The sequence below is a fragment of the Durotheca rogersii genome (genome assembly GCF_024521655.1).
Source record: "Durotheca rogersii strain YMJ 92031201 chromosome Unknown GGS23scaffold_6, whole genome shotgun sequence".
Classification (NCBI taxonomy): Eukaryota; Fungi; Ascomycota; class Sordariomycetes; order Xylariales; family Xylariaceae; genus Durotheca; species Durotheca rogersii.
The window spans coordinates 1,763,722-1,773,319 of record NW_026251237.1 but is presented as its reverse complement, the minus strand read 5'-3'; the positions used below and the strand labels follow the sequence as shown (position 1 = coordinate 1,773,319).

Here is a 9,598-nt window from a genome sequence, read left to right as displayed (position 1 = left end):
TATTTACCTATTTGTTTTTATTTATTTTTATTACCATTCTTCCCCCTCCCCCCTCTCCTAGGTTAGGGAGGTAGGTACTTACTCGCTTCCCCCCTTCTGTGAAGCGGGCGGGGCTGATTTGGGTCCCCCCCCGTCGCCCCTCTAAAAGGCTCAGAGGTCTAGACGCAGCATGCGAGGAAAGGGTACTTACGCCTCAGGTAGCGCTACAAAAGAACGCTGTAAATTCGACAGCGGACACGGGCAGCAGGTGCGCGGGGGCAGGGTGCCTTTCGCGCCAACGTATCGAAAACAGAGCCATCAGCTCCAGCAGGTGATGCACTAAGTGTAGGTATGTGTATACATAGGTATGTATATATATACGCGTATATGTATACGTATACACATATATATATATATAGTTCCCGTAATAAAGAATTCAAGGCGCATCTGCTGGCCAGGTTCGGTACCTCTTGGTCGCGGTCCTAGGTGCTGGTGGTAAGTATCGGAGACGTTACCACAGGCATTGCGTCTACGGTCCGATGTACATCAAGTACCTAACTGATTCTAGGTACTTGTTGCAAGTACTGCTGCAAAGGATGGTGCTAGGTACCTGGCAGCGTGCAAGGGAAGCCGACGGGTACGTAGCCCACCGAGATCCTCCCCCAGCAGCCGCCGCCAGAGCAACAATAAGCAGCACCCTCTCCCCTCTCCTCGCTCTCTCACTGATTTTTTTTTCCCTTTCCAAATCAGCAGCCTGAGGGCACTGGTATTTAGAGGGTGCCCCGCCCCTCCCATCCAGTGCGCTGCCCCCAAAACTTTCTCTCCCCTAAAATATTCCACACCTCCTCCCTCTCTCTTCGCTGTTTTCCCAGTGGCCGACCCTGCCAACAACCCCTTCACCTTTTTACCTCTTCCCCTGGACACATCCGCTGCCCACCTTCAGCCGTAGAACCTTTCCCCTCGACAGTAGAAATACCGCCGGAGCAGGCTGCTAGACGTCGGTACCTCTCGCCGCAGCACACAGCCAAGCGTCCAACCCGTCGAGGCACTGCGCTACCTGCTGCCACCTCTCCAGCACCACCTTGGGGCTCCAACACCAGCCCTCTCTCACCAGCCTTCACCCGCTCCAGCTCCAGCTCCAGCACCCACTCCAGCACCAACACCACTATACCATCATGCCTCGCCCAAAAAAGACCGAGCCGGCCAAGCCTGCAGCGGTCGCGCCCGCACCGGTGGTCCCTCTGATGCAGCCGCTGCCAGCCCAGATTGCCTCTCAGCCCCTTCAGCAGTCTCTGGCCGCCGGTCCCGGTGTACCGCCGCGGACCATTGGCATTGAAGAGTTCATCCGTGTTCGCGACAGTGTAAGTCATCCTCCGTCTCCAACCCAACCCACCCCGCCTGCCTCCCTCCCTCCCTCATTCATGCTGCTACCTTCCTCTCGATGGCACCGTCGCTGCTGGTACGGCCCACCTCGCTGCCTTTCCACAATTGCATCCCGATCCGCCCCCCGTATTCTTCGAGTCACTTGCCTGGTAGATGGGGATGCGGTATGTGGTTATGACCGGGGTCGTGTGAGGACGTGAGGCTGGGCCGACAGCGTACGGTCCGCTCGTCGGGTGCTCCCAGCGTTGTGGTCTGGGTTACCTTTCGTGGCTTGAATACATATTCTCTGAGATGTTCTCGCTTGCCGCCTAGGCCTCCATACGACGTCACCGTGTTAACCCTCGCCTTAGGTATATGCTCGCTTCAATACCATCACTGGCCTGATGAAGAGCTTCTCGGATGACTTTCTGCGCCAAACAAGCCTGCTCATAGGCGAGCCGGCTCCGTTTGACAATGGCGCCAGCCATTCCGTGAACCTCATCGCCGGCCTGGACGGCATTAGTAGCCAGCTGGCCGATTTCGGCGCGCATGCCGAGGAGAAGAAGGAGCGGAAGAAGCGTACTCACGATCCTAACGCCCCCAAGCGGCCCCTCACTCCGTATTTCCTCTACATGCAAACCGCGCGCCCTATCATCGCCAACGATCTCGGTCAGGATGCTCCTAAGGGCGCCGTCCAAGAGGAGGGTCAACGGCGATGGGGATCCATGACTCCTAATGAGAAGAATGTAAGTGCCCCGAAGGCCCGATAGCTCGGGCGGCTGCTTACCCCGCTGCGCCTAGGCCTGGAACAACGCGTACCAGTTCAACCTGCGTCTCTACAACGCGCGAGTGCACTCGTACAAGGCCGGCAACCCGGACGCGCGGAACATGAGCGACTCGGACGCGCTCGCGTACGCGGACCAGAACAGCATCTCGCAGCCTACGCTGTCCAACGAGGATCCGTACGTGCCCAACGACCAGGACGCGATCGCGGAGCAGCTGCAGATGGCGGTGGCGCCGGCCCCGGAGCCAGAGGACGTGGCTAAGACCCCCAAGTCCAAGGTGACGCGGAAGCGCAAGAGCACGGCGGCCGAGGTCGAGGACGCAGAGGCGAGCGCCGCCAAGGCCGCGACGCCGGCCAGCCCCGACAAGAAGCGCAAGCGGACCTCCAAGGCGGCCGAGACGCCCGAGGAGCCCAAGAAGCCCAGCCGGAAGAAGAAGAGCGCGTAGTGAGCTCGGCTCGACGTCTGGTGGCGCGCGCGCGCGGTGGCTTTTGTTTTTTATATCAGTAGATATGATATATCCTGCTCTGTCGGCTCGCGTGAGAAGGGAGGACTATACCCGGGAGCAAGCAAGCAAGCAGGTCGTTCGCAGTAACTGGGGGGTAGCGAGGGGTGGAGGAGGGTGCTTTGTGTGTGCCTCTGAGTGAAGGCTGCTGTCTCGGATGGTCGGCCAGTCGGCGGACGTCTGGGGGAAGGGGGAAGGGGGGGCCTTTGCCAGAGGAAGAAGAAGGGCTTGCTGTCCCTTCACTTAAACGTTGTATGAGTTACGAGGAATCTCTTCATCATTCTGTGAATACGGGGGGGGGGGGGCACCAGGAGAGGACAACAGGCTCTGCGTTGGCGGGAACCGGATTACGGATTGGAGTTTTTCATTCTGGAGGTTCCATTCTGCCTGTACCTGTAGCTATCTCTCTTTCGTCTCTGGCAGTTCACGGCAGTCGAGCGCGTCCCTCTCTGCCTTCAACCGCCTCCACCCCTCTCGCCTGGGGAGTTGGCGCTACGGTCTGGTAACGGAAACTGGATTCACGAGATCTTTCTACCGTTCTTTTTTTTTTTTTCCCGCTCCTCGCGTGTAGTGATTGTCAGCGAGCGGCTGCGCTCGTCGGGCAGTAGTCGGCAGTCCAGTCGCCGTGGTAGGCTGACTGGTTGACCTGGGTAGGAAGGTAGGTAGGTAGTTTAGGATGGTGTTGGGACTTCGCACCTCTCTCTCTCTCACTTCCTAGCCACTCACTCACCCATCCAGGCCGCGCGAGCTCGTAGTACCGCTGCCCGCAACGCGCAGCCCACCCAGCCTGGGACGCACAGCAGCGCCCGACCGCCCGGCCAGTCGGCAGCCGAGAGACACTAGGGGGGGCACACGTCGACACCCGCGGAGATATATATATGCTTACTACATATACGTATACCTGTGCCTACCTAGGTATACCAGCAGGCGGGCGCACAGCCAATCAACTTACACGAATCTGCGGTCCGGGGGGGGCGGGGGGCAGCGCAGCGTGATCGGCCGCCGTCGACGCCCCTGGGCATCGAACATGCTCGACGCTGCCCGTCGGCTGTCCTCGCGTCGTCTGGCTGGCCGCGGGCCTGCGTGCGGGTGCCCTGTGCCCGTCTGTCAGGGAGGGACGGAGGGACGGAGAGGGGGGGTAGCCTAGGCGCGACCGCCCGCCGCGGGAAGGTCTGACTATTTATCTACCTACCTAGGTAGTGTAGGTAAGGGGGTAGGAGGTATGAGCGAGTACGTAGGTCGCTAGGTAGGTGGGTGCTGTCCTGTCCTGCCGGCGCAGCGCACCAGGCCCTCGACACGCTTGGGGGAAAAATGCTACGGGGAGACTGGTGGCCTGGTGGAGGAGGGGCGCCGGTGCTACCTAGGTATATCTACCTACCTACCTCCTGGCGCTGACAGGGAGGTAGGTGCACTGGCAGGTGGGTAGGTACCCTAACCTCCGTATACTCTGAGGGAGGGCCGCGCCGAAGGCGTCTATGTTTACCTACCTACGTAGGGAGACGGATGATACCTTGCTTGAAGGCTAAGCGCGCTGTCGAGTCTGTGGGGGGAGGGTGTAGGGGGCACGCAGGATAGGGGACCCGCGCGCGCACAGTTAGAGGCAGGTACATCGCCGTAGGTATTTCGCCCCCGTCGCCCGCTGCGCCCGGTACCTGCGTCTGCGGTACCTACTGAGCTCCAGTCCTTATAGGCTAGGTAGGTCGACGCCTAGCTAGCACGCATCTCTCTACCTCGCGCGTCCGCCATCGTTAGACACCCAGTCGTCTCCTTCGAAAAAAAAAAAAAACATCACACTCCCTTCTGCGCACGATCCGAGGGACGCTGTCACTTTGCTAGTGGCCTGCGTGCACGCCGGCTCAACCTGGGTGCATCTCTGTGCCGAAGCTACGTGCCGCGGCCTGTCGCTGCGCGGGAACCCGACCAGACCTGTTCTTCACCAATGGCGTAAGCGGGCCTCGATATTACCTGCCGGCGGCGCCGCCAAGTCGGCCAAGGCCGGCTGATGCGCGATACCTACACCTACCCAACATAATGCAACTGCGCACGTACCTTTGCTCTCCAACTCCCTCTCCTCTCTTCTCCTCTCCTCTCCTCTCCTCCTCGACCTCCTTTTCGCCTCACCTCTGCCTGTCGCCGTCCCGCCCTAATACACAAACCACTCCTGCGTCAGCGGCAGCGTCTGCGCCGGCTCTGCCGTGCAGGCCGCGCCGTCCGCCGCCACCGTGTAATGCTCCGGGTCGACCTGCATGCGCGGCGTCGCGTCGTTGAGCCGCATGTCCTTCTTGCCTACCGTGCGGCACCCCCGGACCGCCTCTACGCGCTTGCGCAGCCCATACCGGCCCACCACGCCGCTATCCAGGCTGGCCTGCGATACAAATAACACGCTCGAGCGCGGCACAAGGGGCGCAAACATCGGCCGCGCCATCACCGGCTGCACCGTGGGGATCGAGGCGTTAGGGTCGCCCTGTTCGAAGCCGCGCTTAGCCCGCTTCCATCTCCTAGATGGTTGTGCGAAGGGGGATGGAAACCTAGGGGGAGAGGGAAACCCTCCGCTGGACGGTGTGGGAGGGGCAAAACAATGAAGAGGATCGAGCTTACCATTTGCGCGTAGGCGATCAGCCCGCTCTTGATGATCGTGGTCGGCTTCGTCGCGAACCACGCCGGTTCCCAGACCACCAGGTCTGCCAGCTTCCCTACCTCGACGCTCCCGACGAGATGTCCCATGCCCTGGGCGATGGCCGGGTTAATCGTGTACTTGGCAACATAGCGCCGCGCCCGGAAGTTATCGGCGCCCGTCCCTTCGTCCTCGGGCAGCGAGCCGCGCTGGACCTTGTTCTTGTGCGCCGTGTTCCACGTCCGAAGTACCACCTCGCCACACCGCCCCATAGCCTGCGAATCCGACGACATCATCGAGATGGCGCCGAGATCGTGCAGCACATCCTCCGCCGCGATGGTCTCGGCCCGGATGCGCGACTCTGCGAATGCCACGTCCTCGGGGATGTCTCGACTCAGGTGGTGGCACACCATCAGCATGTCGAGGTGCTCGTCCAAGGTGTTGTTGGTGAACGGCCGCGTCGGGTTGGTCGACGACGGGAGGACGTTGTCGTGCTCGACAACCCTTATGATGTCCGGCGCGTGCCCACCTCCGGCTCCCTCGGTGTGGTACGTGTGGATGGTTCGACCTTTGAATGCCGCAATCGTAGACTCCACGTACCCCGACTCGTTGAGCGTGTCCGTATGGATCAGGCACTGTACGTCCAGCTCGTCGCACACGGTCAGGCAAGCATCGATCGCCGCCGGCGTCGTGCCCCAATCCTCATGCAGCTTGAGGCCGCATGCACCGGCGATGACCTGCTCGCGTAGGGCTAGTGGGTCGCTGTCGTTCCCCTTTCCCGTGATGCCTACGTTGACGGGCAGTTCATCGCATGCTTGCAACATTTGCCGGATGTAATTGGCCCCCGGGCTACAGGTGGTTGCGTTGGTGCCGGCACTGGACGTTATCCCACACGTTAGTGACGTCCATCATCTCGTCGAGGGATCGCCGGAGCAGATAATCAGACTTCCCTTACCTAGGACCGGTGCCACCACCAAGCATGGTCGTGATACCGGAGGCGATAGACTCGTACGCCTGTTGGGGACAGATGAAGTGGATGTGCGTATCCAACCCGCCGGCCGTGACAATCTTCCCCTCTCCCGCGACGACATCCGTGCAACTACCCACGATCATACCCGGTGTAACGCCGTCCATCACGTCAGGGTTCCCCGCTTTGCCGATTCCAGTAATGATGCCGTCTTTGACGCCGATGTCCGCCTTGTAGACGCCGGAGTGGTCGAGAATTACTGCGTTGGTCACCACCATGTCGAGACTGTCGGCGTCGGCGCACCCCGTCATCTGACCCATACCCTCCCGCAGCGTCTTGCCGCCGCCAAACTTGCACTCATCGCCGTACGTCGTCATGTCACGCTCGATCCGTACCCACAGGTCCGTCGCCCCCAGCCGTACCAGATCCCCTGTCGTCGGGCCAAACATGGCGCGGTACGCGGCGCGGTCCAACGTATATGGGCTGATCAGGCTTAGATCGCCTAGGGGTTGCCCGGGGGCGTGTGCGAAGCCGGCCTTCTGCAGCGCTTCGACGATGGCGTCTCTCCGTGACAGGTCCACCTTCCCGGTGGCTAATCCGTTACCGCCCCGGATAATGCGGTTGCCGCCGATTGCGACTAGGGTCACGGTTTTGGTGTCGCCGGGTTCGAAGCGCACCGACGTACCGGCGGGAATGTCGAGACGGAAGCCGTAGGCGGCGCCGCGGTCGAACCTGAGCTTCGGGTTCACCTCGATAAAATGGTAGTGGCTGCCGACTTGGACGGGGCGGTCACCCTCATTCGTGACCTGAAGCCGGGTGCGTTCGCGACCCTCGTTCATCACGATGCGGCGGCCGCCCTTGACGGTGATCGTCACGGCGCCGGGCTGGCGGGCGAATTCGTACGCGGCGGGGTCCGCCGGAGGGAACTGTGCCGGGTCGGGCACGGGCAGGAAGCTACCGTAGAGAGCGCGCTCGAGGTTCCCGTCGTCGGTAGCGATTGGGTTGTGCACGGTGACGAGGTAGGTGCCGGACGGGAAAGTGCCCTCTACCTGGATTTCCTTGAGCGTGCTGACGACGGAGGGCAGCACGTGGCGGCGGCCCAGCATGGTGGAGCCGAGGTCCATAAGGTCGGCGACGGTGTGGCGGCCATCGCGGATTAGCTCATGCAGGTTGTTGGCGATGAGGGCCTGGGGCTCGGCAGTCAGCTGCGCATCGGCCGAACGAACGGAGCGGGCATAGTCCAGTTGTGGTGTCCGCGGTGGCGGGGGAGGCGGGAGAGGGGCCGACGCGGGTAAGCCAGCAGGCTCCCCCTCCCCCGCCACTGGTTCCACCGAAGATAGGTGTGAGGAGAGGTTTATGAAGGGTGGTAAAAAGAGACAAACTCACGGTGGCTTCGGTGTGGTTCAGCTTGACGCCTCGGGCGAGTCTCCTCTGGGCGAGGAGGCCCAGCTGCGAGATGACGAGCTTATCGAGCTAGAGAGGAGAGAGCCGAGGTGAGTCGATGTTGTCGCAGCGCCAGCCGAACTTGTCTCATAGGTGCTGGGGATCGGTGGCGCCCCTCTGGTCGGACAGCCAGGGACAGAGAAAGACATGAAAAGGCGCGGATGACGAGCACGACAGGGGGGGTGGTGATGTACGAACCTCTTTGGGGACGAGGTGCATCGTGTCGCACACGGCGAAGTCGAGAATCTACCTATTTACGGAGCTGGCTGGGATAGGTGAGTTGGGCGGACAAGGGCGGACAAGTCCCCGGTACTAGGCTGATAAGGATGTTTCTGACAGCCCGGCTCTGCCTCTCTTCTTGTCAGCGGCGTGGATCGAAGCGCTGGCTATCCCCGTCGGCGGCGCTTTGCTCGGTCTCGGAGGAAGAGGAATCGGGTAGGTGGGTGGGCGGCGATAGTGAAGAAAAGAGAGCAGAGGGGGGCGGAGAGACAGGAGGATGATGTAGAGATGAACGGGGATGCGATTAGGGCGGTGGGTACGTCACGACGAGGAAGGGTGAGCAGCTGCCGGACGCGGCTAGCTACTTCCTACCTCTACCTCTACCTACCTCTCTCCCTTAGGTACCTGTGCTACCGCTGCCTATCTGCCCGTGTATATGCCCACATGGTACCTACCTACCTGCCTACCCGTATCTACCCCCTATAGGTTCGTAGGTAGGTCTACCCATGGCTTACCAGCTGGTCGGCGCTCAGCTGCTGCTCTGCCTACTTACCTAGGTACCTAATATAGTGGACAGCCGGCCGGGAGGGCGTAAGAAGTCTGGTCTACAGCGTGCAAAGCGTATGCTCCCTACTTACCTACCTCTTCCCTCCCCCCCCGCTCCCCCCCCCAAGGTACCTAACCCTACCCACCTACCTACGCGCCTGTCCTGCTCCCTCGCCCTTATCTGCACCCCCGTCCCTCCTCCGGCTTATCCACACCTACCTCTAGCTCTACCTACCTGCCCAGGTACCTACTACCTCCCAGAGACGGTAGGTACGTAGGCAGAGTACATACCTACCTACCTACGCGCGCGCGCGCGCGCGGCCTCCTATCTAATCTCCTCTCCTCCCGCCCTCCATGCAGGCGACCGCCGCCGCTGATCCGCGGCCTTATCTCAGCGGTTTCCGTGACCTCACCGTTTTACCCAATGCCATCGCGCGCGGCACAACTTGGCCTGGACTTGGCCCCCAGTGTGTGGCTGGTGCGTTGCGCGCGGGGAACGAAATTGCTTATCGGGCTGCATGTCTACCCTAGGTGGTTCCCCAGGCACGGTAGGTACCTAGGCACCGCCACACGTGCCTACCTACCTAGCGCGCACTTGTCTCGCGGGCAGCGTGCGGGGAAGGGGGAAGGGTAGTAGGGATACCTCCTACCTACCTAACCTACCTGGGTACCTAGACGGTTAGATATAGGCTGCTGTGCGATTTCTGCGTCGATAGGCCGGCGGTAGGCACGTCTATCTTGCTTAGGAGGTACCTCTATACCTATGCCTACCTATGCCTCCGCTTCGTCCGCGCCACCTCGTTCGTATCCGGCTGGCCGCATCACCTTCTGCGTAGACGTAGACGATCCCCTGCCTCCGCGACTACTGCCGTGGCTACGGAGTGTCCCGACGTCTGTCTGTCCGGGGCATGCGGACGCGCGGACCTAGGGGCGTGTGCGCGCGAGCAAAGAAAAGGACGCTTGTTTATTGCATCGCATTGTCGAGTACGAGCTGGCTCGGCCGACACTGCTGCTCGGTCACCATTGCGCAACACTGAGTCGCACATCCCACGGAAGCGCGTTGGGAGTTGCGGTCGAGATTGTCCCGCCGCGGCGGGGGACAGATAGATATGTGCGTAGTTATATAGATTGTATACCCAAATATTCGCTCGCTAGCTAGCCAGTCCCCTTCCAGCCGTGGA

The 9,598-nt window shown here is 61.1% G+C and overlaps 2 protein-coding genes across 2 annotated transcripts; one reads left to right on the top strand and one right to left on the bottom strand.

Annotated features, from left to right (window-relative positions):
* The first annotated feature begins 726 nt into the window (after positions 1–726).
* Positions 727–2,810, top strand: GGS23DRAFT_562312 (uncharacterized protein). The gene is made up of 3 exons (XM_051516009.1): positions 727–1,340; positions 1,713–2,087; positions 2,143–2,810. Exons 1-3 carry the CDS (start codon positions 1,155–1,157, stop codon positions 2,569–2,571), a joined length of 990 nt encoding a protein of 329 aa, XP_051373614.1. The 5' UTR covers positions 727–1,154; the 3' UTR covers positions 2,572–2,810.
* A 1,350-nt stretch (positions 2,811–4,160) lies between these two features.
* Positions 4,161–8,519, bottom strand: GGS23DRAFT_562301 (urease). The gene is made up of 5 exons (XM_051516008.1): positions 7,851–8,519; positions 7,596–7,682; positions 6,198–7,396; positions 5,227–6,118; positions 4,161–5,092 (listed from the first exon to the last, which is right to left on the bottom strand). The coding sequence occupies exons 1-5, from the start codon at positions 7,869–7,871 to the stop codon at positions 4,772–4,774; spliced, it is 2,520 nt and encodes an 839-aa protein (XP_051373613.1). The 5' UTR covers positions 7,872–8,519; the 3' UTR covers positions 4,161–4,771.
* Between the last annotated feature and the right edge of the window lie 1,079 nt (positions 8,520–9,598).

Excerpts from the sequence above, each read along its gene's own strand:
- GGS23DRAFT_562312 (XM_051516009.1), top strand. The coding sequence starts at position 1,155 with ATGCCTCGCCCAAAAAAGACCGAGCCGGCCAAGCCTGCAGCGGTCGCG. Across the intron at positions 1,341-1,712 it reads TCATCCGTGTTCGCGACAGT|GTATATGCTCGCTTCAATAC; the intron begins GTAAGTCATCCT and ends CCCTCGCCTTAG. Across the intron at positions 2,088-2,142 it reads TGACTCCTAATGAGAAGAAT|GCCTGGAACAACGCGTACCA; the intron begins GTAAGTGCCCCG and ends CGCTGCGCCTAG.
- GGS23DRAFT_562301 (XM_051516008.1), bottom strand. The coding sequence starts at position 7,871 with ATGCACCTCGTCCCCAAAGAG. Across the intron at positions 6,119-6,197 it reads GGTGGTGGCACCGGTCCTAG|TGCCGGCACCAACGCAACCA; the intron begins GTAAGGGAAGTC and ends GATAACGTCCAG. Across the intron at positions 5,093-5,226 it reads TGATCGCCTACGCGCAAATG|GGCGACCCTAACGCCTCGAT; the intron begins GTAAGCTCGATC and ends GGCTTCGAACAG.